This window comes from Lindgomyces ingoldianus (assembly GCF_010093535.1).
Source record: "Lindgomyces ingoldianus strain ATCC 200398 unplaced genomic scaffold BDR25scaffold_17, whole genome shotgun sequence".
Classification (NCBI taxonomy): Eukaryota; Fungi; Ascomycota; class Dothideomycetes; order Pleosporales; family Lindgomycetaceae; genus Lindgomyces; species Lindgomyces ingoldianus.
The window spans coordinates 859,853-886,487 of NW_022985178.1; the positions used below are offsets into that span (position 1 = coordinate 859,853).

At 46.2% G+C, this 26,635-nt stretch overlaps 9 protein-coding genes across 9 annotated transcripts; 6 read left to right on the top strand and 3 right to left on the bottom strand.

Moving 5' to 3' along the window:
- Positions 1-3,349: 3,349 nt before the first annotated feature.
- On the top strand, positions 3,350-3,667 carry BDR25DRAFT_204813 (ankyrin; the record flags this gene model as incomplete). Its single annotated transcript, XM_033684444.1, has 1 exon — positions 3,350-3,667. A coding segment is annotated over one exon (318 nt), but the record flags the coding sequence as incomplete, so codon positions are not given.
- A 123-nt stretch (positions 3,668-3,790) lies between these two features.
- Positions 3,791-5,155, bottom strand: BDR25DRAFT_355585 (uncharacterized protein; the record flags this gene model as incomplete). The annotated part of the gene is made up of 5 exons (XM_033695484.1): positions 3,791-4,319; positions 4,354-4,698; positions 4,726-4,745; positions 4,837-4,999; positions 5,067-5,155. 5 exons carry the CDS (start codon positions 5,153-5,155, stop codon positions 3,791-3,793), a joined length of 1,146 nt encoding a protein of 381 aa, XP_033547325.1.
- Positions 5,156-6,513: 1,358 nt separating this feature from the next.
- On the top strand, positions 6,514-7,391 carry BDR25DRAFT_225746 (uncharacterized protein; the record flags this gene model as incomplete). The annotated part of the gene is made up of 3 exons (XM_033685186.1): positions 6,514-6,940; positions 6,998-7,098; positions 7,224-7,391. 3 exons carry the CDS (start codon positions 6,514-6,516, stop codon positions 7,389-7,391), a joined length of 696 nt encoding a protein of 231 aa, XP_033547326.1.
- An 850-nt stretch (positions 7,392-8,241) lies between these two features.
- BDR25DRAFT_287453 (uncharacterized protein) lies at positions 8,242-9,186 on the top strand (the record flags this gene model as incomplete). The annotated part of the gene is made up of 2 exons (XM_033688326.1): positions 8,242-8,557; positions 8,642-9,186. Coding segments are annotated over 2 exons (861 nt in total), but the record flags the coding sequence as incomplete, so codon positions are not given.
- A 3,756-nt stretch (positions 9,187-12,942) lies between these two features.
- Positions 12,943-14,568, bottom strand: BDR25DRAFT_225969 (HET-domain-containing protein; the record flags this gene model as incomplete). Its single annotated transcript, XM_033685191.1, has 1 exon — positions 12,943-14,568. A coding segment is annotated over one exon (1,626 nt), but the record flags the coding sequence as incomplete, so codon positions are not given.
- Positions 14,569-16,192: 1,624 nt separating this feature from the next.
- Positions 16,193-16,918, top strand: BDR25DRAFT_287455 (uncharacterized protein). The gene is made up of 3 exons (XM_033688327.1): positions 16,193-16,269; positions 16,329-16,411; positions 16,459-16,918. The coding sequence occupies exons 1-3, from the start codon at positions 16,197-16,199 to the stop codon at positions 16,834-16,836; spliced, it is 534 nt and encodes a 177-aa protein (XP_033547329.1). The 5' UTR covers positions 16,193-16,196; the 3' UTR covers positions 16,837-16,918.
- BDR25DRAFT_35240 (uncharacterized protein) lies at positions 16,864-18,108 on the bottom strand. Its single transcript, XM_033695010.1, has 3 exons — positions 17,908-18,108; positions 17,648-17,848; positions 16,864-17,594 (listed from the first exon to the last, which is right to left on the bottom strand). The coding sequence occupies exons 1-3, from the start codon at positions 18,021-18,023 to the stop codon at positions 17,060-17,062; spliced, it is 852 nt and encodes a 283-aa protein (XP_033547330.1). The 5' UTR covers positions 18,024-18,108; the 3' UTR covers positions 16,864-17,059.
- Positions 18,109-18,316: 208 nt separating this feature from the next.
- BDR25DRAFT_287459 (TPR-like protein) lies at positions 18,317-21,884 on the top strand (the record flags this gene model as incomplete). The annotated part of the gene is made up of 3 exons (XM_033688328.1): positions 18,317-18,565; positions 18,619-18,776; positions 18,827-21,884. The coding sequence occupies 3 exons, from the start codon at positions 18,317-18,319 to the stop codon at positions 21,864-21,866; spliced, it is 3,447 nt and encodes a 1,148-aa protein (XP_033547331.1). The 3' UTR covers positions 21,867-21,884.
- Positions 21,885-25,266: 3,382 nt separating this feature from the next.
- Positions 25,267-26,634, top strand: BDR25DRAFT_369709 (uncharacterized protein; the record flags this gene model as incomplete). Its single annotated transcript, XM_033697111.1, has 2 exons — positions 25,267-25,707; positions 25,734-26,634. The coding sequence occupies exons 1-2, from the start codon at positions 25,298-25,300 to the stop codon at positions 26,632-26,634; spliced, it is 1,311 nt and encodes a 436-aa protein (XP_033547332.1). The 5' UTR covers positions 25,267-25,297.
- Position 26,635: the final 1 nt, after the last annotated feature.

Genomic DNA, 26,635 nt, shown 5'->3' on the forward strand with positions numbered 1-26,635 from the left:
ATAAAATAATTTATAAAAATTATTATAAACTATTCTTTAACCTAAATAACTTACTATAAAAATAGAATAGTAAGTAGCATAGATAGCACTAAAAGTAAGCTTTTAAAGAAAGATAGAAGTGTATTATAAGAGAGACAAATTACTACTAAGCCTTACTTATTAGAATTTATGCTTATATACAAAGTACAGGTCATGTGACCTCTAAACAGGTCAGGGGAGGCCATACTAGCCCGCTCTAGAACATCTAGCCTTACACCTACCTTAATGTGCTAACTATTGCTCTAAGCAAGCTTTGCTTTTACAGATTATTTATAAACTGTCGTAGTATTTTATAAAGCCCTAAACTATAAATATAGACTATAATGTTATAAAGTTTACTAAAGAGACTAATAGCTCTAATTATATCTTATTATATAGAATTAAGAGGCAATTTATTTACCTTTTTAAGGTCTACAGCTTTAAAATTTTTAAGATAACTTTTATATAAACTTAAAAATAAAAATGCTTACATAATAAAATTAATAATATAACTAAGATAGTAAACTCTTTTATTCTTAGAATCTTAATATAGATTAAGTTTGTTAGAATACTACTTACTAATTATATAATAAAAAGTGTTATTAATGCTAGCATTATCTCTAATAACTACTTTTAGATTTCTAGTAATCTTGTACTTCTTAAGTACTATATAAAGTACAGAGAACTATTCTTTACTAAAATAGCCTAAGACTAGTTGTAAAGTAAAAAAGTGTTTAGTAATAGTATTATCTAAGCTTTATATAAAGTGTCTAGTAATTATAATAAATAAGATTTAGTTTAAAAAGGTCTAAAGATTAAGTATAATATTAATCTTTAAAGTTGCTGTTTAAATCTTGCGCTAAAAAATAAGCTTCTCTTTATACTAATAGCTTTAGATTACTATATAAATAGTAAAGTATAAAACTAAAATAGCCTTTCTAGCAACAAGATTTAATGCTTATATAAAAGCCTAAAAAGACAATAATTTAATAACTAAAAAAGTAAAATACTGTTAAATAATTAGTTATATAAAAGCCTTTTAAATAATATCTTTGTCTAGATAGGCTTTAAATGCAGCATTCTGTATATCTTCTCTTATGTAAGGTTCTGCGCAGTCTTATAGCTTTTAAAGTTTAATAGCACCTGCTTATTATATAAAAAAAAGAGTACTTTTTACTAAAACTTAGTAGTTAGATTTTAAGTGCCTTTAAAAGTTTATAACAACTTTTAAAGTGTAGTTGCAATTATAGAAATTATAGTATTAAAAAAAACAGCTATTTTATTTAGTAGGTTTATTAGACATTAGTAGTTATACAAAGTTTTTAATGTTACTGCCCTTATTTTTAGGCACTAGAGTTAAGCTTAATTTATAGGATTCTATTAACGTACCTAACGGGTTGGCCGGCCACTTTTGCTAAGCCCCCACCAAAACCACCCTATTCTCTCGCAAAACAGCCCACTTTAGCCCTGTATAGAGTAATACAACATAAGATATTATTTAGAGTCTACTTCTACTACTTGCTTACACATACGCAAGTTATGCCTAGTCTAATTGCACTGCCTGCATTACCTTTAACTTAGCTTACTTTCTTTAGCGCGCACCTGCGTCTTTAGCTTCTTCCTATTACTACGCGCTCTAAACTCCTTTAAAGCAGTTAAATAAGCTTTATCCTTAACTATTAAAGTCCTTTCTGCCTAAATCTGCTTCCTTTTATACAATCTATATTACATAGTAGCCTTATTTACTACTTAAAGCTTTATAATCTTATAGCCTACTTTATTATATTAATGCCTTAGATAACTGTTATCTACTTTTTATTACCTTACTATATTGCCTTTAGCTGTCTTTATTTTTCTAAAGCTATAATAACTGCTCTAGTTAATATCTAGCTTATTATAAAGCCTAACTTGTTAAAGTTATACCTATTTTTATCTTAAATACTATACTTAGCTTTTATGTTAACTACTAGGCAAAACTAGCCCTAGATAACCTCTAGATTCTTATAAAGCACTCTCTTATAATTATACTTATAATTAAACTTTATTATAAACTTAGGGCAGTGCTTAACTTATATACTAGTCTAGTTTAAGCTAACCTAGCCTAGATTACACTCTGTGCGTAAGGAATTAGCTATATTAGCTATAGCTGTAAGCCTAGAGGGAAATTTGCGCGTAATAAGCTTAAGTATGTACTTAACAACTACCTTTTTTTTAAACTTAGTTAGATTCCTTAATTTAGGCTAGCATTCTACTTATAAAGGCTGTCTAGCGCGTTAATTGCTTAGTGTTGTGTAAAAGACATTATAGATAGCTGCAGCATGTTATAAGGAGAGTTTTAAGTCTTATTTAAGAGCCTAAAAAGCAAGCTGTATCTAACGTTCTTTAGAAGATTTAATCTAGTGTTGTTGTTAAGGCATTATGTAGATAGGTAGAGTTTAGTGGGGGCTTGGCAAAAGTGGCCGGCCAACCTGTGTGGCCGGCCAACCTGTTAGGTACGTTATACAAGACTTTTAAAGTTGTTTTGTTAATAGGGAAGTAAATTTTTAGCTAAGACTATAAATTAATTTAAGGATCTAATCCAGATTTAGGATAGCGTGGATTCGGATCGATCCACGAATCGGATCGATCTATCGCCAGCACTGACCACGGCGCGTTCTCAACGCCGCCCTTCCATCACGTGTGCAGGCAGCCTGTGATGGCGGCTACAACCGCCGTCGAGGTCAACACCTACGACGAGAATGGCGAGACACCTATCCACCGGGCGGTCGCAGCCAACAATGCGGAACTTGTGCGATTGCTCCTTGCGAAAGGCGCTGACCCGTCTCAGCGTCTCCAGGCCGAACAATCCAGACCGGACAACGCCATGGAGGATGCCGCGAGATTCAACCGAACGAGCGCATTGAAGGCTCTCCTCGACAGTGGCATACCCGTCTCGAGCGATGCTTTGGAGGCTACTGCCTCACAAGGAAACCTGGACGCCGCTACAATCCTTCTCGACCACACCGTGGGCCACCCCCAACAACAAGAGATAGTCGCGAAGGCTCTGCAGACTGCTGCAGCGCTTTGGTTGCCCGAAATGGTTCAACTTCTCCTTCAGCAATGCCCGCGGCTTCCCCAGCAAGAGCTGGACTCTGCTTTGCTCGCAACATGCACGAATAATCAATTTATGATAGACCTCTACCAACCGAAACCGGCATGGAGCTGGGAAAGAGCGTCCACCGTCGCCAAACTCCTTATCCAGGCAGGCGCGAATGTCAACAAGTTCCACGAGACCGCGATACCTCCTTCCACGCCGCTACATCGCGCTGTTCGACATCGCAATGTACCAAGTGCCTTTATTCAGTTGCTGATTAAGAGCGGCGCGGATGTCAATGCGAAAGATCATGAAGGATCAACACCCTTGATCTGGGTTCTTAATTATCACTACTTAAGCGATGAGGCTGTACACCAACTCGTGTCTGCTGGTGCTAATCTTGGAGTCACGGACACCTTTGACGGGAACACTCCACTACACCTCGCATGCAACGCAGCTATTGCGGAGCTATTTTTGGAAAAGGGTGCGAACGTTGCGACGAGGAACAACAATAGGCAAACGCCACTTGATCTCGCGAGTCAATTGGGGAGGCAAGATGTGGTACGGGCACTCATCGATCACGGCACAAAACACGGAATCAAGGATAAGAGCTGAACGCTATTACGGAGAAGATCAAGAATGCGACAAGCACTATTAAAATTTAGGGAGGATAGCAGTGCCAGCCCGAATCAGGACGACCTAGACCTCGGAGCTGCTAAATGGCCCGAAGGCCAATACTACTTCTAAGTACATGTCCCAAACTCCTTCTGACACCCCGAGCCACAATATAAGGACAAGCTTCCACAGTAACCGCTGGAAGAGCAGCAATCGCCAAATTGACTTCCTTTGCACGTCGCCCCAATCGGTGATGGCCACCTGCAGGTTCCATCTTGGCTCGGGGCTTTTTCGTTGGTGCACGACCCGAATGCAGGCTGGCAGAGACACACTGCACAATACTGTGACGTAGAAGCCGTAGTTTGAGCAACAGGAACCGAAGCTGCTTCCGCCACATGTAGCGTTTACGGGGGAGTTCGACCCACAGAGGCCGTTGGGCGAGATGAGGTTCGTGCCTGGCGTGCTTGTCGTTGTCAGAATTGCAGTCGAAGTCGTCGTTGATGCCCTACTCACAGTAGTCGAAGAGGGCGGTGGCGTTAATGGTAGATCTGACAGAGGTCGTCCGGCTTCCTGACGGAATTGGCGGCCCTGTCCCATTTGAGGGCGGCGCCGTCTCGTTCCAATTGTGAAGAGGATACAGACAGTACGTCAACGCCGCCTTCATGTTTGCGTTGCATGCCTCTGCCGACATAATCAATGGATTAACGGTAATGAAGAGGTCAGAGGGCGTATTTGCATTGACAAGAATGCCTCGCCAGGTGTCACCTCCTTTGGCGGTGTAAAACTCCCCACAGTATTTGGTACTGATCGGCTCCAGAGTGGACCCTGCAGGAAGCTGGGTAATGGTATCCGCATAGCCATCACCACAACCTTTTGGTCCACCAACCCCTCCACACGTGTTGTTTCCTGGTGTATGGTAGAAAGCACCGCCTGGCGGTGATACGCAAATGGTATGCCCCAACTTAGTTTGGCGCCCCAATATTTGAGCACCACTCATTCATCATTCCATTTTAGTCGACAATAGACAGCCATAGCGTCCCTATTACTACCGTGATTGTTGTACAATTGTTGCTAGATTTAACTTTATATAGCTTCTTGCATTGCTTTAGAAGGCAAAGCTTAAGGCCTACACCAGGATTGTTGCGATTATAGAGAGCGGTGTTGATCTTGTAGGGACTGCCTGAAGAAACCTGGTTCGCTTGTGCAATGGTGTTACAGGTATCGCCCGACTTGGTGGTATATGTGTTCCCGGTCGCGCATGTTGAGGGTGCTGTAGAGTTGAAATATATGCTACTGTTGATGGGAGCAGTCACAATTCTTGTTAGTCCATAAGTTAATAAGTTAGTATGATTATTTTGACGATAGAGTAAAGTACGCACTTTTGATGACGAAGTCATACCGCTCTTTCCATGAGCTTGCGTCATATACTCCGTGTGGATTCAATTGCATTGCCGCGAGCTTTGCCTTGTAGGCTTCTGTACGTGAGCCATTCCCGTATCCCTAAGCGCCCGTACAAGACAATATCTCTGGTCTGCGCTAATACAACTAAAAGGTGAGAATAATCAACCAACAGTTAATTCTGCGTACAGAATAGTATATAACGTACACTGCAGGTGAGTTGCTTACACACCTAAGTTGCTTACTTTTACTAAGACTACACTAAACTACTCTTTTTACACTAATATAATCCTAATAACACTACTTAAATATGCTAAAAAAAATTGTTAGATATAGCTTACACTTTAAGCTTTTAAATAGAATATAACACTTTTAAAGTAATATACTATAGCTATGTATAAAGTTTTTTAAAAAATAATAAATAACTAATGCACTAACTAACTTTATAGGCTAATTTTATAGCTAACTTATTACTTTAAAAGTGTTACATTTTATTTAAAAGCTTAAAGTATAAGCTATATCTAATATTCTTTTAACACATTTAAGTAGTGTTATTAGAAATATATTAGTATAGAAAGAGTAGTTTAATGTAGTCTTAGTAAAAGTAAGCAACTTAGGTGTGTAAGCATCTTGCCTGTAGTGTATAATAAATAAAATTATAAATTTTATATATAATGCTAGTTATGCTAAGAGATTTTAGCTACCTTGGTAATTTTGCTAGCTTAGTAATAGAATACGTTAATTAAATAATTAGGAACAGTTTGTTAAGCCTATAGTACTAATTTTAGTAGTGAGGTTAACTAAGGATTCTGCCAAACCCCCTCTGTGCCAAGTGTAAACCCTGTTTTGCAAATGGCTGTATTTGGGGTTGCCTCCTTGGTCGCGAGGAACAATATTTCTAAACGTGAATATCATCAGCAGCAAAGGAGTGGCGACCATTAGGTGTAAATATGAACTTATTCGTCAAAAGGAGTGAGGATTCGCCAAGCTTGGAGGGCCAGCGAAGCATCTAAGAGATTTAAGAGCAATTCTAGCAGTAGATCGGCTGGAATAGAGACTCCCAAAGATCTACCTAGGGACTTACAATCTGGACTTATCAGGAGAGAAGCACCGCAGATAAAATTTTGTGCTATGTAGTACAGGACTAGTTTTAAGGGGGGCTGCTAAAGTGTGAATCTTAAAGTGTCACCTGCCTACCCCGCTTCCGCCGGGCGTAATATCAAATCATTAATTACCAACGAGCTCATGCTTTCAACAGGATTTCAGGTAAAAGAGTGAGCCAACATTTTATCCCAGGCCTATTTTCTAATTTTCGAACATTGAGTCTCTTTCAACATCTTCTCCAACCCTCGCTTTTCGCTCAGACCACACTGAATCCACCTCGGCTCCGTTGACAATTGATTGCAATGATGGGGCGTGCGGACAAAGTAAGCATTGCCTTGCTGTCAGACGAAGACATCCCTGCATGTTTCCATGTTCTCTCAAAGAGTTTCGGCCATGATGCACCGTTTGTAGATATATACTTTCCAGATCATGACACATCGTCTGGGCAAGAGCAGGGCTCCAAGCGCCTGATGGTATGGAAACAGACCTCGGAGAACTCCATATTCTTGAAAGCAGTCACACAAACTAGCCAGGGAGATCAGGAACATATCATCGGTCTCGCCATCTGGACATATATGAAGGAAGCCCCGCCTGCAGAGCTTGACAAGGTGGAGAATGTTGAGGAAGTCTGGCCAAATGAAGACGATCGCAAATTTATGGTTCGCCTATGGAGAGACTACGTGATACCACGTACTCAGGCTATCAAAGATTCTGATGGCAAAGGAGTTTATGGTAAGTGGGAATCAGTGGCGAACACCCTAGGATGGATTTCTTACATCCTGAATATAGTTCTCGAATTGCTAGCAGTTCATCCCGATTACCAGCGTTTAGGTGCAGGCACAGCTCTTGTCAAGTGGGGAACTAAAGCCGCAGATGCACAGGGACTTAAGGTAGTGCTACCGTTTGCTTTTCCACCTTCTTGTCTTATCTTTTAAATATTTACGACGGGGCGTCGAGGAAATATTAAGTAGAGCTCTCTTGTCTTTGTTAGGTGACTAATTTTCCAATCCTGCAGGCCGTTGTTGAGGGAACACCAGTAGCACGACGACTCTATGAGCTATGTGGCATACATGCAGAGATCGAAGAAATGAGGTTTGATGTTGGAGAAGAATTTATTGGAAGGAGGAAACCAAAGCTTATATTCATGACGAGGGAACCCAAATTTGAACAGGACTGTGGGTAGGGGAGACACAGAAGGTATATCTAAAGAATCTTGTCAATCTAGATAAAGATATCCGACCGATTGCATATCTATGGTGAATTGACCAAGAGGAATCAGAAACCAAACATAGGAAATCTTCCCAGTATATGTATTCCCATTCCTCACACGTGCAAGCCTCATGCTCTCTCTTCTCTCACTGATCGCTCCTGACCACTGTAAGCGCAGTCAGCACGCTTACCCTTCCTGCCCACGCGCTAAAGCTGTAACCATCGTGGCCATCGTCACATGACCTGTGCTGACTAATCTAACCCTGCGCGTTGTCGTGGTTCTGGAAGCCTCGCCACCCTCTCTGCGCCTTTATTTGGCTCTTAGTGCCCGCTAACGGTAACAGTGAACTATAATTAGTAGTTAAAAACTAACAAGTCACGTTTGGTTGTAATTGCTAGCAGCTCGCTTGGGATAGCAGCTTGCTTGAATAATACCTTAGTGGTAGTTATCTATTTTTAGTCGTTATATTTTTTTCCCTTCAACCCACAAATTCGAAGTATACAATGTCACGGCTTCAGACACGTGTGTGGCTCGGACTGAGCTCAGCCTTAGAGATCGGACGGTCATCTGCCACACTCAGCCTCAACACCTGTACACATGAACGCACGAATCAGCTTCCGGGCATATTCCACATGTGTATCATCTATCAATGTATGGGATTTGTTCCATTTCCAATCCGCAGATGTTCTTCATTCATTTCGCCCTCGTGGCTGCGGCCTCATGGGCATGGGCCTATTATTAATATGATAACACTATCCAGATGCCTTCATTCCTTTCCCTTTCATCTTCTTCAAGTTTAATTATTTCCGAGTTCAATTATGTCATGGCGCAACTCGCAGTTGCGTGGGGCTTTTTGTATTCCTTATACCTTCTAAGTCGAAACGCACCTCTTCGAAAAACCCTAGCTAGCCATCCCGACATCGTCATACCGACGTCGAAGAAACGAATCTTTATCTGCTGTGATGGCACTGGACGAGACGCAATAAGAGAACGAAACGACTTTGTCACTAACGTTGCTCGTTTCGCAAGATGTTTGAAGGGAACCGGCAAGGATGGCACCCTTCAGCTCGTATCCTATCACGAGGGTATTGCTATGCATGGAGGACAGTTCTTGTTTCGGGAGGCTGCGACTGGTCAAGGTGAGGGGGTGACTTCTTTGCTCTCCCGTGTGGACCAGACTATTCTGCTTCATGATTTGTTTACTTACTTATTATGCATCCTAGGTACTCACACCGTGATCCAAGACGCGTACTACTTTCTCTGTCTGAACTACAACCCCGGCGACGAGATCCATCTCTTAGGCTTTTCGCGTGGTGCTTTCGCAGTTCGTGCTCTGGCATGCTTCATCGAGGACGTAGGGATCTTACACAAGACTCGACTCGCTCTGCTTCCTATGGTTTACAAATTATGGAAAACCCAGAGCTTTGAAAGGCTCGAGACACACATAAAGACATGGGAAGCGAAAGGCCATTTGAATACAAATGTTGAGATAATGTCTTGCGCAGCATGGGACACCGTGAGCGCCATGTTTCCAGCCAAAGATCTTGCCTTTGTGGCCGCAAGAGTGCCTCGGAACCTCAGACACGCTTTCCAAGCACTATCGCTTCATGAAACCCGGGTCGCATTCCCACCCATTCTTTGGAATACCGATAACGCTGGCTCTACGAATGTGAAGCAGTGTTGGCTCGCCGGCGATCACTCGGATATTGGCGGTGGACATCCAGATTCAGGGTTGGCGACTGTGTCGCTGCTGTGGATGGTAGCGCAGTTCCGAGAATATACGGATGCAGATTTTGAAGATGTTATGCTTTTGGATTGCATGACACCCCTGTATCTTCATTGGCAAGAGAATTCGCTCTTTGATTGGGAGGATGGGATGTTCTTTAATAAAGAAGAGTATGCGCTACAAAGCCATTTCTACACAAGAGGTATAGATAGTTTATTGATTGAGAGTGAAATACAGTTGCTCACTCTAGGAGTAGGAAACGTGCACGGACCCGAATCATTCACCACGAATTTCTGGAATTTGCCAGGCCAGACTAGTGAAAAGGCTCGGGAAACATTTCTAAAAGTGGGAGTCCTGAAGTCCATCATACCTCCTGAGCCCAATAGCCGCGCTACGCATTCCCACAAGGAGTTGGATATCTCTCCAATTAATGACGACAATATCGATACAGCCCACACGGATCTCGTGGATAAAGGTTACACCAGTGAGTCAAACACGAGCGCAAACCTCATCCCATCAATTACTATCCCGGCATCCACCATAACCTCCCCCTCCCCACCTCCACGTCATTACTCATCCTGGCCAACAATCCACTTTACACTCCGCATCCTAATGTCCGCCCGCAAAGAACCCTGCCACCTCCTCTCCCACCTGTCTACCACCTGCTTCAATCGCAACATCGCATGGACCGACGTTACCGGCTCCCGTGGTCTCTTCGAAGACCCACCTACGCAATGGGAATCCTGGATGTTCCGGCAATGGATAAAGCGCGAAGAGGAAATGTTTGGATCAATCAAGGATGAAAACGAGGAGCCAGAACGCTTCACCCGCTTCCTCTATCCCTTCCGCCGCGAAGGGGAAAGCCCGAATAAAGCTTTCTACGCGCCGGCCAAACGCACTTCAAGCACTAATCGTTCAAATAAGATCAAGGATGCGAATGATCTAATATCTGAAGGGGCGGGGCATATCCCAGATCTTAGTCAAAGCCGTAGTTCAGCAGCGACTAGTGTGGGCAGTGGGGTTAAGTATTTCTTGGATTTAGATTATGAAGGGCATTTGCCGGAGAGGTTCGGGAGGATTAAGAGGAGTGGTACGGCGGGGTGGAGAGAGGTGCAATTGAGGGGGAGGTTTGGAAGGATGGAGAGGAGGAGGGACAATTAGTTAAAAGTCGTGAGAGGGTGCGAATAATGCAGTGGTAAAGTATTCATCTGCTTTGGTGAAGCAAGTTTAGGCGTGCATCGCGTTATAGTACAGTAATCTTAGACTCTACGAATAGCGGCTGCTCCGACAGTGTCGAGCTGATTTATAAAGAATCTGTGATCTGTAACTTGTTAAGAGGATAAATTTGTGGCGTGGGGTGAATCCGACAAAGAAATAGAAATCTAAGAAATCTCGATTCAATCCTAGATATCGCATTCCAGGCATGGGCACTGCGTGTGCTGAATGATAATTCTACAAGTACTTGCAACAAGTTGCTCAAAACTCTGCGCTGGCTTCAGTTAAGGATTGACCTGAGCGGGCACTGCAGTAGAAGTTTGAGGTGTGTCCATGGGCGGCTGTGACGGTAGCATCCCGGAGAGCAGCGTCGTGGGGAGTAGCGTCGTGAGAAATTTCATAGTGAGAAGCAACAGCTCCATGCGGTATCCGAGGCACTGCCATTGCTGAAGAAGTCTCATATCCTCCATCTGTTGAAGAGTATTCAAGGTGAATATGGGGTAACAAGGAGAATGTGGTCTGAGAGAAGGCCAAAGATAGGGTGGATGCTTCAGATATGCTCTATTAGCTTTTCCTCATCTTAAAAAAAGGCGCGCCAGTATTAGCTGTTCAGGTTTAAAAAGCATATTTCTCTGCAAAGCTGCTCATGCTAGTGCTTCCTGCTCCTGTTCGACTCTTTCAAACTTTCTCATCTCCTATTCCCACCTGCTAATATTTGTCTAGAATCCAGAAGATATGCACCTGCAAGTATTTAACATATTATTCTCTAACCTATTATTCCACATGATAAGTGGATAAAATTACCTTCAGAAGACTAAATATTTGTACAATGGCCGTAGACTCGATCTAAATGGCCTCTCCCCCTTCTCCTTCTCTCTCCAGCTACAGCATTGCTCCTCAAATTTAGGCTAGATATCCTTCCACATCTGGCCACTTCGCTCAGAAGAGAAGCTCACATGAGCCTCAGCCTAGCCAATCTTCCTTTCAAAATTGGCCGAGATATTACTTGTCAGCTTCCCAACCTGAAACTTCGCAGAACAGTTGTATGCCCGTGCTGAGTGAGTACAGATGAGCTTCATAGGACACGTGGGCTCCTGAAACCCCCTACATATCTCCGCAGAAGACCAAAACGTCATATACTCTCGTGTTATAATTTAGAAACAATCATAACAGCCAATTAAAATTATACCTCAACACTCGACTCAAGCAATTTGAAGGCCCTGAATTTTCTCAAAAACATTTCCATCCATCCCCGTGCCGACAACACCTTGTTATTCTCCCGCCAATCGACTTTCGACTGCTAATGCACACTGGCTTAACTTGGATTCGGTCTAGGGCTATCTCAAAAGAACTAATGCAGTGGATCAAGCATGATATGAGGACGATGATAGTTGTAGTTTAACTTAGGGTTGTAGTACCAGTGAAGGTGATGTCACAATCCAGATCGATGACGCAAATGGGGGCTTTGGGCCATTAGAGGCAGTGTACAACTTAGGAGGTGGCTTAGTTGGGTGAAGATTTCGAAACGGTCGGGGGATGCGAGATTTTGGGCGAGACTCGTTAGGACGAGTAATGAGGAAAAGAGAAGAGTAAGGAATCTCTTAATAAGATATAAGTAGAGTAGATATTCAGTTTAGAGAAGTTTTGTGAAAGGGGAAGGAAATAGAAGGACCTTTTAATTCATTATGTCAATTATATCGCAAAGTTCCCGTAAGAAGACTTCTCGTGCTCTCGAGGCGTCCTTTGTCTCGTTCCACCCCTTTAACCCCATTTCTCGCCTGTCTAAAAGTAAATAGCCGCCCCCTTAGCTATTCTTGAAGTAATTATTTATACGCATTGATAAAATTATGTTTAGATATCTCTTTTTCTTAATATAATGCAACTGTCTCTTTTTACATGTGGTGGTGGCGGCTATCGTGGTGCGTGAACCTTCTCTCAACACCCACCTTGGAGGCCGTCATCTATTGTCAGGAGGTGAGGGGAATCGGCCATTTAACCCAGAATAAACTCTTTCCATTTTTTACCTTCCGGCTTACACGAGTTTTCAAACGCCTCCTTGTAAACCTTCCCGAGACCTACACGATATGCAATATCAGAACGATATTCAATCAACCAGACATAATACAAATCCCACGTCGACTCATTCCGCTCCATAGGAATATAGTTCGCCCAATCGCTGTACTCATCCGAGTGGAACTGCTTCGCATCAGAGATCGCCACGAATTCCATTGGATCTTCAAGTTGAATGGTTTTCTTGACCGCCCAAACATAGTCTAGCATGATAGTACCACACCAATCATCCTTGTAGTCCTCGATGTCGTATCTGCGGAAGTTCTGGGTGTTCGGGTAGTTGAATCGCTTGTCTTCGCGGATGCGGAAGAATGCGGACCACGAGTAGAACTGCAGGAATGGCATGTCTTTCTCAGTGCTGTTCGGTGGGCCGGTGTAGACTGCTTCTACAATTTCTACGTCGAAAGGGCATTCATCAAGGATGAGCTTGAAGTCTTTGTCGCGATTGAGACGTTTTTCTGTGTCTTTAATCACACGGCCGTAGTGATCATGGCTCTCATCCTCAGGGCATCTGTACCCTTTCCAGGGCAACTCAGCCTTTGCTGCCTGTCCACTTTTCCCATTCCAAACTAGCCTCAAGTTTCCATTGCCATCGCGGATATACCAGGTAATCCACGTGTGATTAACAAGCCAGTCGTGGAGATTGTCTTCGACCCCTGCAAGCATTCGGTCTTTGTATTGGAAGTCCATATTCTCATTCTTCCAGCCACACCAAGACCAGCTAGGAAACTTCTCGTCGTCCTCTTGCGGACGACGAGCAGCAGCATCCTGAGGCTCCCACAGCAAGGCCCAATCGAAGTGTGACGTTGGTAACCCGTAGACCAGACTTCCGCCAAGAGCATTACATACTAGATTCCCAATACCTGTGAATGCAGCAAGAATATCGCTTGCAAAGGTTAATTTTCGCTTCATGTACAATTGAAGTGCCTCCTTGTAAACGAGTAGTGGTTGAGAGTATAGCTTTTGGAGTATCAAGGAAGGTGAGTCGCGGAATTCAACGGACCACCCGGCGTTTTCATCTTCGGTGATGATATCCATCGATCGAGCCGTGCACCGGCACTGAAAGAACATTCGGCCATCCGCAAATATCAAAGTCCTTGGGGAAAGAAGTCGTTCTTGGAAAGTCCAGCCGCGAGTATTCCAAGTCGAATTGCGAATGTAGTGTTCAGCGGGCCGAAGACACTTTAAACGGACCCCTCCCCCGTAGAAGGCGATGTTCTGGTAGCGAGGAGGGTCTTGTAGCGCCCGTAGACCGGCATTGGCATGTGTTCCGTCTGCAGCACAGATAGTGAAGTACGCATTTCCGTAAACAATATTCATGAGCCGGGAGTTCAATGCCCACGAGCGATCGCTGTCCTGAATAATGCAAAGAGCATCGACCCAAAGATATCGTTCCCCAATCTCGGTGACGAGCCGAATCGAGTCGCGAATGGTACGGGGAAGGCTATCGTGCCAATTGTTCAACCCTCCACAAGCTATGAGGTCTTTGATGTTCTTACGTTTGGTCTGAAATCGCCATTGGTCCCTACCCCACATGTAACTCAAAGCCACATACCGTGCATCCTTTGGCAACTTTGTAAGGCACATTACCTTAACATCAATGACCCCGAAAAATGGTTTAGAGATGAGAGTATCGGGGGTGAATGGTTTGCATTTGTTGCCGTGCGATTCATCACAGAATCGCAGCCATCGTTGCACCAAAGCAGCATCCGGTTTAAAGTTTTCCAGAGACCTCGCAAGGAATAAACTCTGGGTTGTGCCTTTCTTTTCCATCAACACGACAAAGGAATCGGGCCATGATGCTTCACTCCATCTTAGCCGAAGACGCCGTGTGCAAGCGCGATCCCCCTTGATGCTGCCAGCTTTATCGCGGAGGAGAATCCTTCCATCTATCTGCCAACTTATAGAACAGGATGCGTCTGAATCGTAGAATTTTGCTTCAGTGTTTCCAGAAGTCTCACGTAGGAATTTGCTGACTTGGTCACCTAGAGAGTTGACAACCAGTCGACATAGCGTGCAGGTTTCCTGTCGGGAATAGATATCGCGTAAGACACCAAACTCAAATTCCTTCGGCCCAAATTCAAGGCCTTCTGGGCCAAGGCTATCGTTAGTGATATGGTCGGGTGGGCTATCCTTCATCCGTTCGATGCGGCGATGCTTGCCAAACTCGTGGATAAGAAATTTTCCTTCAGTTAGTTTCATAGACGCACATCGTTGACATGGAGCGCCGGCACTCTTGTATCCGCCAGCAATGATTCGTCGAGGCTATATCTGGATTAGCATTGGTTGAAGAACGCTACGACGCTACGTACAAGCGTTACGATTCTTAGTCGCTTGAATACCTTGTTCCACTTATCCCGCACGGCTGGAGACTATAAGATGTTAGCAGTTGGGATGTGGGACAATAGGAATAACCTACGATTGGTCTTGGTTCCGTTGGCCTTCTTGTGGTGAGAGGTAGGACAGCCGGTCTCGCCATTGAACGATTCTCATTAGGAGGATAGGGATCGGCTAGTCGATGAGTTGTTGGCGGCTGTGCTTGCGCGTTTGGATAGGCTGAATCTGGTAATATGGGAGGCGCGTCCTGTCCCCCGGCATTGGACGCAGTCGGAGACGGGGCAGGTAAACGATTATCCATGGTGTGACCGGCGCAAGACACCTTCTGCGCGATGCTATTGAGATTGCGGATACAATCGTACCCGTAGTGTGATGAGCTAAAGAAAAAGAAGTATGATCCAGTAGGTGAAGTAGTAGAAGTTCTGCGCGATTACCAGGCTGAGCGGGAGATCACCACGCTTCTTTAATCCTGAGAGCCGAGCCGGATCTTTGATCCCCAAGGACATGTCAAACAAGATCTCAGCGAGGAAACTGGATTGTGATTTGAGCTCCAGCTGATAGCAGGGGAGGATGGCATCCTACTACCAAAGTTGGCATTGCCGTTCCAGACTGTCATACTGATATTGGTGGCGTTGATTACGCCACAGCCTTGTAGCACCTCCATGTTCCATGCCAGACAGTGTGGAAGGTAGAAAGGGAGGCGCAGAGATTGGCTGACTGAAGATAAATAAGGTGTGCCTGCTCTGGGATGCCATTCGGTAGCCTTGTGCATCGGGGAGCGAAGCTGGAGCAACGCGGGATGTAACCTGGTTTCAATTAGTAAAGGACGAATATCTAGTGACCAGATGTAGATGCTTAACGAATAAAGAGGCCTGGGCTCACTGAATTATGCATGGATCAAAATTGTATGGGCAAAAGCTGTCGATATAAAGAACGACTTCGGGTGATGCGAACTGGTTCGGCGCGCAAGCATGGCGTGTTGCATGGGCCCTCCGCACGAGGGGGAACCCTTCGCAAGCCCAAGATAATTTCTTTTTGGCTTGCTGAAAGAAGAAATTAATAGCTAAGATAAGTTTGTAACCCAATCCTCCTGATATGCGCAGGAGTAGTTGAAAGGGAAGCGCGAACTATGTAGTTGAAAAGGAAGTAGACGAAGGAAATGCTCTAAATAGCAAGAGAAAGTTTAGAGAAGCTGAAAAGAAACGAAATTAAGGAGAGCCCTTGGAGGAAAGGCTTAGAGAACTTAGAGATGGTGGTGAAGTTCTAAGAGCCTTCAAGGCCGCCCCCGACATGCTTGATGGAGTGAATGTTAGTCTTCGCTTTGAGCACCTGCATGGGCGCTAAGCCCGGTTCATCTTTAACCACGTGGCGATAAGATAAGCATTTTCCGCATCGTCGAATCGTCTACCAAACTTCCTCGAAACAACAGGATGGCAGCGCCAAACCATTCAAGCGGCTTAGAAAAGCGCAAGAGATCAAAGAAAAAGAAATCCAGAACTTTAGGTATGACTCACCCGAGCATTGACATGCTCACTTGTCTTGCCGCTGACTCAATATCAAAGTCTTGTCATCAGACAGCGAAAGTGATGTTGACACGGGCAAGAAGAGCAGGAATGAGAAGGGTGAGAGTGTAAAGAAAAGTGGAGTAAGTTGTACATGTGTGAGTAGTGATTGAGGCTGATATCCGTTTAGGATGTGAAGGGATCGAGCCCAGAGAAGATAGCCAAGAAAGGAAAGAAGGAAAAGAAAAGGGCAAAATCCGACGCTTCTTCATCATCTCCTCTGCCAAATAGCGAAGATGCCACCACAGCAAGACAAGGAGAGGAACTAGTCGACACCCCGCCAACACCGGCAAAATCAACGCCAACAACCGCACGCCCAAAACAAGACTTCACATCCATTTATCTACACAAAGTTACCACCGAGCTAGCAGATGATCTCGACAAAGTGCGTGAGGCGAACGATTTCACGAATCGCAGTTTGCCGATGTTGATCCACGCTCTCAAGCAAGGAGAGAGTATTTTCGGGGCGGAAGAGAGAAAGAGGGTCGAGAGTGCGGCGAATGTGTGAGGGTGAGGGAAATGGTTTCCACGGATAGTGCGGCCTGACTTGCGGGGAAATCAGATTCTTTATTGAATTGCGGCGGCCCAAGACGCCGGGGGATACCGTTGAGACGGAAAGAAATGATATGAATAGCCACGAGATACCCCAAGTCAGCGTATTTTGGCCTAGACGCGCTGTATATGCCCCCGTGAACGCCGAGAAGTAAATCAATCATTTTTAACCCAGTAGGTTACTCGGCTGCATGTCCCCACTCTAGCTCAATCTCCCACGCGAGCAGGAACGGATGTCTAATAACCACCATGTCATGTGCCAGCTTCATGACCTTGTCCCGCTTCGCAGCCTTCTTCCCTGTCGGCATAACCATCAGGGTATCGTACACTCTCTGCAGCAACTTCTCTTCGTACTCCCTCCTCAGCTCGTCGTCGTTTGTCCAATTGATGACGTTTTCATAGATGTCTTCTAGCTCGCTCTTCTCGTACACCTCCCTCTTAACCTCTTCTGTAACATTGCCCAGCGTAGCGCCGAGCCGTGCCCTGCGCGCTCCAATAAGCTTGGCGATACGTTCTGCCTCGTACTCTTCATTGACCTCAGCGAGGCGGATGTAGATTGCGGAGGGACTGGGGAAGCGGCCCTCGAGAAATGGGTAGACAGGGCTGGTGGGGAGCTGAGTCTTGAGGGCATGGGAATATTGCAACTTAGTGCCGTGTTTTCGCGCAAAGTCAACGAGCTTGTCCACCGCGGATTGGGATCGGTGGGCGTCGTCTCTTTTCACTGGTTAGCTATCGCTCCTTCTCGTCGCGCTCACAGCGGAACTCACGATCGAGCATATATTTCCGCCAGCCGCAGACCAACCTTGGTGTTCTCGTCCACCTTTTCGGATGCCTGTTTCTCGTATATGCTTCGTAGCCCGAGCCATGCCTGCGCATCGTCAGGCTTGATTTTCGTTGCGTCTTCGTAGGCATGGGCGGATTCGTCGAATTTGCCCAGGCCGTCGAGCGCGCGGCCGAGGAAGAGCTTTCTATAGCTAGTCACTTATCGGTGGCCCTGCTAGAGAGGCCGGGCATACACAGTACATACGCAAAGTAGTTCTGAGGATCCTTCTCGAGCACAGCGTCTACCTGCTCCTTCGCTTCACCCCATTTTTTGTTGTCGATGGCCGACTTAGCGGCTTTCAAGCGGGCTTTTGCAGACATACTGACGGCGTTATGAGCGAGTCTGTATCCCCACGGAGGGCGGTGCCTATCCTAAATACTCCATTGGATGCAACTAAGGTTTGCACATTGAATAATGAGGCATGAATCCATGGATCGAGCTCCCAAGTTTCTCCATCCTGCCGTGCCCCGCTGGGCCCAAGCGCAAAACCCAACCTCAGCCCTACAGCAAAACACTCACCTTCCTCGCCGCTTCAACTGGTCATCGTCACTCTTTAGCACCATTCTCCTTTGCCTTTGAACTTTGCTGCTTTAATTTGACTGTTGGCGTTATCATGGCTTCACATGCGGATTTCGACAGCGCTCACGACCTGCTGGACCTGGACATTGCCACGCTCCGGCAATACGTCGAATTCTACCCCCAGGAAGGGCTTTCCAAAGTGTTAACGGGCTATCTAAGTAGTGGTATCTCAAAATTCCCCCTCACGGAGGATGCACCCGAGGCACCCGACTTGAGCGAGGGCGGGGTCGCTCTCAATCAGGATGTACCTGTCACCCAAGAGGATTGCCTCGTCATGATGACTGTAAGTGGGCTTTAGGCTATCGCATATAGGTCAATATCTCACCTCAAATACAGGAAGGCATATTGCAGGCGAAGGCGTCTCCACTCGCCCATTGCTTGCTTGGAGATTATTACCTCTCATTGGAAGAATACGAGAGTGCCGTCGAGACCACCCGAAAGGGTCTGGGACTCGCAGCAGCCGCAGCGAAGAAGACCGACTTGAACTTTCAGAGGTATCCTCGGCATTTGTTTCCTGTCTAAAACATCGTATTGATTCGGTCAGAATTCGGGATGCTCTAAACAGCACCCTTGCCACCGCTCTGATTTACTATCAGACGCCCAAGAACCACCCCGAAGCCAAGGAGATCTTCCTCTCGATTCTGGGGCGGAAGCCCCAGTTCACTCCGGCCCTAATTGGCATCGGTCTCATTCTAGAAGAAGAAGAAGAATATGCTGAAGCTATTGACTTTCTTGAAAAGGCTTTGGAGCAGGATCCGGCGAACGGACGCATTGGTGCAGAGGCGGCCTGGTGTCAGGCGTTGAGCGGCGATTACAGGGTCGGCCTGGTTAGACTGGAGGACTATCTCGATTATCCGCAGATGGATGCATCGAAGCAACGAGGCAGAGAACTTCGAGCCCAGACCCTGTATCGGATCGGCGTGTGCATGTGGGAGATTAATCCCTCGCCCAAAGCCCGAAAGGACCGACATGGTGCGTATGCAAAGTTTCTAGCTTCTATCAAAGCCAACCCAAACTTTGCTCCGGCATATACGAAGCTCGGTATATTCTACGAAGAATACAACAAGGACCGGAGGCGATCAAGGCAGTGCTTCCAAAAGGCCTTCGAACTGTCCCCGTCGGAGGTTTTTGCTGCAGAATGCCTTGCACACTCATTCGCCAATCAAGGAGAATGGGACATTGTCGAAGTCATCGCTCAACGAGTCGTCGACTCTGGAAAGGTCCGACCAACCCCGGGTTCAAAGACGAAGAAGGCCGTAAGTTGGCCGTTCTCTGCTCTGGGTGTTGTCCAGATGAACAAGCAGGAATATCAAAAGAGTATTGTGTCTTTCCTCTCCGCACTCCGTATTAATCCGAACGATTACCACTCGTACGTGGGCCTGGGTGAAAGTTATCACAACTCTGGGCGATACAATTCCGCCTCACGTACATTCAACTATGCCGAAAACCCTACGGATGGCGTGGTTATGAAGAAGACTGGCGAGAGCTGGTTCACGAAATACATGCTCGCAAACGTCAATCGAGAACTTGGTGAGTTCGACGATGCTATCAAAGGCTACGAGGACGTTCTTAGTGAGAGGCCGAGGGAGTTTGGAGTCGCTATTGCACTTCTACAATCACTCGTCGAGAAGTCCTGGAGATGCATTGAGACCGGATTCTTTGGAGAAGCTGCCGACAGCGCATGTCGCGCTGTGGGGGTTGCTAGCTCCATTTCAGAATACAAATCCTGTGCGTTCAATCTGTGGAAGGCTGTCGGGGATGCCTGTGCCGTCTTTACGCAGGTGCAAGAGAAGCTCGACAGGCTTCCGTTCACAATTGTTGAGAAACTCCTCCGTGTCGAATTTCAAGCCGATCAATACGACGCGCAGAAAGAGCTTGATGGCATTGGATCATACCAACTGAATCTCCTGGCAGCAAACCATCACGATGATATGGCTTCACAACTGGCAAGAGCTCTTCATGCGTCAATACTGGCTCAGAAGCGCGCCATTGTATCTTGTGCAAACGACGTTCATGCTCAGGCCGTGGCTTGGTATAATCTAGGTTGGATGGAGTATCGCGCACACGTCTGCCTGGAACAAGAGCAAGGAGATTCTAGACTGACAATTTTCCTACGTGCTGCCATGAAGTGTTTCAAGCGGGCGATCGAGCTTGAAGCCGGAAACGCAGAATTCTGGAATTCCCTCGGTGTCGTCACGACAACCCTTAACCCCAAGGTCGCCCAGCATGCTTTTGTCAGATCGCTTCATCTCAACGAGCGGAGTGTGCGAACTTGGACAAATATTGGGACTCTATATCTCCTCCAGAACGACTCAGAGTTGGCGCATCTCGCATTCTCTCGAGCACAATCAACAGACCCCGATTATGCTTTAGCTTGGGTGGGCGAAGGCATCATTGCTTTGCTGTACGGAGACAGGAATGAGGCTCTATCTCACTTCACCCACGCGTTCGAACTCTCGGATTCCCAGACCCTGCTTACGAAGCGGCAATACGCGAACTCAACCTTCGACTACCTTGTCAGCGCACCCGTCGCATCAAATAATATCACGAACCTCATCCAACCACTTTTCGCGCTCCAGCAGCTCATGTTCCAAGCACCATACGACATCCCGCACAAGCATCTTGCAGCGTTGTTCTTCGAGCGGATAGGCAACTATAAAGAAGCATGCAAAGGATTGAAAGAAGTCTGCGAGGCCGTAGAAAAAGAATACGAAGCCGAGGAGTCCCCAGCCGCTCTCTGCAGATTTGCCATGGCAAAAAGCGATCTTTCTCGGAATCTGCTCGCAGTCAAGGAGTTCGCCGACGCCGCTGAGGAGGCGGAAACTGCACTCGATCTCCTGTCTGAAGACGTTGATGCCGACCCTAGTGCCTTATCCACTAATGAATTGAACAGGATCAGATTAAGCGCGAGATTAACAGCCGGACTATCACACTACTATCTGTCAGCCTTCGAGCACAGCATTTCCTATTTCCGAAAATGCCTCGAAGTCGATGCCTCAAACCCAGACGTCATTGTCGTCTTAGCAGAAGTCCTGTGGGCAAAAGGCGGCCAGGAAGAAAAAGAAGTTGCAAGAGAACAGCTTCTTGAAGCTGTGCAGAGTAGCCCGGAACATGTTGGGGCAGTGACGCTGCTGGGAGTTATTGCCGCGCTAGATGGGGATGTGGAGACAATGGAGGCAGTGAGGGATGATCTTGCGGCGATGAGAACGACGCAGAAACAACGGCTCAGTGCGGTCGAGTTAATGGGTGTTGAAAAACTCATTGATGCTATTGCGATTTTGCTTGGGGATAAAGAAGAGCAGGGAAATGAGGTCCGACGGTCAGTTATGCTAGCGCCATGGAAGTCGGTGGGTTGGCAAATGCTTGCGGGAGCTACGGAAGAGGTGTTTCCGGCAATCATGGCTAGGGATTTGGCGGTTAGGAGTGTGCCGCCCGGTGGAGAGCTGGATGCGGTTGCGTTGGCGAAAGGGTATGCCGGGACGGGGTTCGTGGAGGATGCGGTTCGGAGTGTTATTACGGCGCCGTGGCGGAAGGAAGGGTGGGTGGCGCTAGGGGAGGGTCTTGGAGGTTTCTGGCGGGTATAGTTTATGTTTGTAACCCTGTGTAGGGGTAGGGTTGGTGATCTGGGTGGGTGCTTAAGGTAGGATAGGATTGTTGGCATCAACACCCTAAAGAAACCCAATTCTGAGCGGATATGCCATGAAGTTGTATTCGACAACTCAAAATCAAATCAACAGCTCCACAAACTTCACTCCAGAAAGTATACACTAAACCAACCTCACCACCAGGCGAGAAAACACCCAGCTTCCGTAGAATACAAACTACGATTGCCCCCGAATGCCATGAACTAACCGAACCAATCCCAAACGTCCACTCACGTAGCCGCGCCTGCACTGCCAGCAATCCACACATCTGCCTCATTACCTACCCTATCGGGCTACTTCAAATCCCTGCAAAATTCCTCACCTCTCTTCCAGACGATTGAGAACCCGCCAAATCGCATATCATGAGCCTCAGGACATGGGTCACCTGTCCATGGGTTTGACCTCGGCTCATCATGGGCCTTCCTAATTAGGCAACCCATCCGCTCAAAATTTCTCCCATGGTCAGGTAAGTATAAGTAGTCCAATAGATGGTAATGCTACGATTTTCCATTATTCTAATTTTGCCGAATAAACGTATTCTGAACGTGATTTGAATAAGATAGACTAGTTGTTTCCACCATACCTACCTATTCAATGCAACCAGTGGAGAATGAGGACAATGTTCTATTTGAGCTGAGAAATGAGGTTACGAGAGGCCCTCAAGTACCTAGAGCAAGGGAGTCTTGAGATGATCGCCTAAGGAGTACCGGGTATATCTGTGATCGAGCTTAGAACATGTTTCTGATGTATTTTTAGGCTAGTAAAATAATATCTACTGTTAATAACAGCTAAGAAAGCCCTCTCAGTGCGGCAAATGTTGAATATACATCTCCGCCATCTTCAGAACGTGTTGTGATCGTATTTTTAGTGCTTTCAGTGACAGAAACTTTCAGTGATGCGAGAGTTTTATGGTACTTACTAGCTTGGCAGAACGCCTTACCAAAAAAGTAATAGCTCCTTTCCCCATGGTCGGTTGGCGTGAATCCGGTCCTACCAGGATTCATGTCAACCGACCATGGGATGCACCATCAGCCTCATCCTCTGCCAACCTACTTCTTTAGGCAGGCGATAATAAGATCTATCGATCACCCAGAAACCTGAGAGCAATATTTTGACCAACGTAGGACATGGCACTGTATGCCGTGATCGATGGGATATGTTATCTCTTACCAGAATAGGGAGGCTTACCAATGTGGCGCTTGGGCTGCATTGTGTGCAACTCCACTCCCTTTCTATGATCGATGGAGTCAGTTATCAGTTGCCTAGTTAGGAAGGATGGTAGGAAGGGAAGAAAGCCGGTGATCGATATTGCATGCCTGATAAGGGAGGTTGAAGGACCTGCACCCAATGTGCGTGCATCTGCGATATTCTTGACGGACTGAAATTCTGACCAAGGAGATCGATGGTTCATGTTATCACTTGCCTGTTCTGGTATATTTGCAGAGCCTCATTGTGGGACAGAGCCGCACCGCGCGCCTGTCAGTTACCTTTTCAGCTGGGAGATCGACACCTTTTGTTATCACCTGCCTGAAAAATTGACGTGCAGAAACGAAGTCTCATTCTGGAGGTTTTTGTGTACATAGGAGATCGATGGTTTCTGCTATCAGCTGCCTAATGCGGCGCGCTGGTGCTGCCTCCTTACAGGTTTCACGACATGTCCACCTGGGCGAAGCTTGTGCAGGAAATCTATCCAGAGATCGATTACATTCGTTTTTGCTTGCCCGATTGGGTTTGCTGGGAACGTCTCCCGGTGCACCCGCTAATCTATAAGTGTTGTACACACCCTTAATTTGCTAGTGAACGTAAGTGTATACCAATCAATAGAGCACAGTTTATTTCCTAAATGTAACCTGTTGTTCCAACGCTGTCCATGCAAAATTGCGCAGGAACGCTGTGTTAGAAGTTAACAAGGAAAATCCCCGTACGGGGCTGATTCGAACCACTCAGGAAGCCAGAATCCTTACGAGAGTGAGCGTCCGCAGCATGAGGTGATCGATAGTTCCTATTATCACCCGCTTGAAGAGGTACATTTAAAGGGTCGTGAGGACTTGCCTCATTATTATCACTGAAATGAACGGTGTACGGCCGATCGATACGTTTTTAGATTTTATTGCCTGATGGGGAAGTTTTATGAAAATGGTTTAGGGATAGGATGGATGCGAAGTTGTGACAGCTTGGTAGAAAGAGCACTGCCTTGTTGGTGGACATGCTTCTGCGGAGAAGTCGAACACATATTCCCCCATCTCCTCCAAAAAGGTTCACACCTCTCACACTCCTAATTCGCTTCCATAGTCAATCACCTGCCACCACTTATCCGTTTAAATTCTTCCAGTAACTCCCAGTAGCCAACCCTTTTCACCACTCTCCTCCTGTAAAGGGCATCAGGAGGGCAAAAATCTTAGCGAGATCACAAGCGAGGGTTCATTTGCTCCGAGTGCGGGGTTGTGTATTGTTAGTGCTTAGTGTAATAGTGCTTGAGCAGTAGCGTACCAAGCTAAGTAGATTTCGGAGATTTGCGGAGCACAGGGGAGTACGAGGGGTTTTTGCGGACGAGGAAATTTGATCATTGCAGCACTGTTATTAACGGGGTTTACTCTTTTCCTTCCTGATTTGGGTATGTTGGAGGATGCGATCGTCGATTGTGCCGACTCGATGCTCCCACAGGTGGGTTTGTCTGCCCGAGATACAGTCGCTTGCAAAACTAGCTTCCAATCCCAGCACCACGAGATTTCCCCACTCTACTCTCAGCAGCCACCTTATTAAACGAAGGCCAGATCTACTATTAGGTGGGCGCGAGTATGACTTCACTGAGTGGCATTCCTACGGGCTGCGCCACATGTGATTCCACTTTCCCATCAACAGTTATCAACAGATTCCTGTGCAATTTGGGGCATCCTCAAAGGCGTGGGCGGAGCGGGTCACCCTCCCTGCTTTTGGTCTAATATTTGATACACACGTAATGGTAAAATATTATTCAGAGACTTGCTGACAAATGTAGATACCTCCATATCGACACTAGTTTAGCAGTAAACCTACTCGATGACCTTCCCACTGAAATTGTAGCAATTTCATATGAACGCATGCACGTCTCTTGTTATTTGGACATATTAAATCAGCTATCACCTCTTTCCGAAGTTGTGTTCATGAGCGTGTTAGGCAGAAGCTCTTTGTGGCTTAAGGGCTGAACCTTATCGATAAAAAAGCAAGGCAAATGGCGTGCGGCCCTCTTCAGCTTGCTCAGCCGCCCCTCCCTTCATAAGGGAACACAGTGTTGGACTTTTTCTTCACCCTGGCTACTCATCTAAGTGCTTAGTCTTTCTTTCTACAGTCGAGGTCTCCCCTTGCCTCCACATATTTCGGCCATTCTCCGCATGGACTCGCTCAGTGCCACGGCTAGCATAATTGCTATTCTCCAGCTATCGAGCACCGTCGTAGGGTACCTGAACGAAATCAAAGATGCACCGAAGGACCGCGCGAAGTGCGCAATTGAGGTTGCAAACCTCAATAGTCTCCTCACAGCGCTTAGGTTCCGCTTGGAGGAGGGAAGCTCTAGTACCCCGTGGCACACTACAGTCCGGGCCCTTGCAAGTAAGAATGGGCCACTTGATCAGTTTAAACAGGCGTTGGAGCAGATGCAGAACAGAATGGCTAGGGAAGGCAAGATAAGGAAGACAGGCGACGTATTAATATGGAAGTTTAAGAAAGAGGAGATTGCCGGCATATTAGGCAGGATAGAACGCCTCAAGATATTAGTACAGGTAGCATTGCAAATGGATCATATGTAAGGCTCTACACTGCTTTGGCAAGACTACCGCTTATATATCAAAGCAAACTTTCTCAGGCAATAAAAGACAATTCAGGCTTTATTCAGACACAAGTTCCGACTATAAGCTCTGGGCTCAGTACCATACGGCAAAACCAAGACCATGCGCGGCTCAGCAAAATTAAGGAATGGGTTTCGACGACCAATTTTCCAGCTCAACAATCTGACTTTATAGGCCACATACAAGAAGGGACAGGCCAGTGGTTTCTTAATGCACGCGAGTTTGCGGGGTGGCTCCACCAACCAAATCAAACGCTGTTCTGCCCAGGAATTCCTGGAGCTGGCAAGACTATGATAGCAGCTATCGCGATTGATCACCTATTAAAAACAGTGCAGAGTAACTCCATTGGAGTTGCTTATGTGTACTGCAACTACAAGGCTCGGGAAGAGCAGGATGCGACTAGTCTGCTAGCCGCTATACTCAAGCAGCTAATACAGCCCCTACCTGGGATTCTAGAGCCTGTAGAGCGATTAAGGAGGCAACATACTAATAAAGGAACCAAACCGTCACTGAAAGAAATCTCTGGGGTTTTACAACCTGTCCTTGCCAGTTACTCTACTGTTCATGTCGTAATTGATGCTTTGGACGAATGTCGAAATGACGACCACACCCACCACCTATTTCTAGCCAAAATGCGAGAGTTGAGAGCCTGGACAGATTTACGCCTAATGGTTACCTCACGATTTATACCAGAGATTGTAGGTGAATTTAGAGAGGCGTTAAGTCTGGAGGTGCAGGCCAGCAACGAGGACGTAAAGCGATTTGTGGCTGGACAGATTTACCGGCTACCGAAATGCATTCAGCGCGATACTGCACTACAAGACATGGTACTAGACAAGATTGGAGATTCAGTGGAGGGGATGTACGTATTCAAAGCTTACTAGA

Coding starts and splice junctions, on each gene's coding strand:
- BDR25DRAFT_287455 (XM_033688327.1), top strand. CDS start 16,197: ATGGCAGCGCCAAACCATTCAAGCGGCTTAGAAAAGCGCAAGAGATCA. Junction 16,270..16,328: donor AAAGAAATCCAGAACTTTAG/GTATGACTCACC, acceptor TCAATATCAAAG/TCTTGTCATCAGACAGCGAA. Junction 16,412..16,458: donor AGAGTGTAAAGAAAAGTGGA/GTAAGTTGTACA, acceptor ATATCCGTTTAG/GATGTGAAGGGATCGAGCCC.
- BDR25DRAFT_35240 (XM_033695010.1), bottom strand. CDS start 18,023: ATGTCTGCAAAAGCCCGCTTGAAAGCCGCTAAGTCGGCCATCGACAAC. Junction 17,849..17,907: donor GATCCTCAGAACTACTTTGC/GTATGTACTGTG, acceptor GACTAGCTATAG/AAAGCTCTTCCTCGGCCGCG. Junction 17,595..17,647: donor GCGGAAATATATGCTCGATC/GTGAGTTCCGCT, acceptor ACCAGTGAAAAG/AGACGACGCCCACCGATCCC.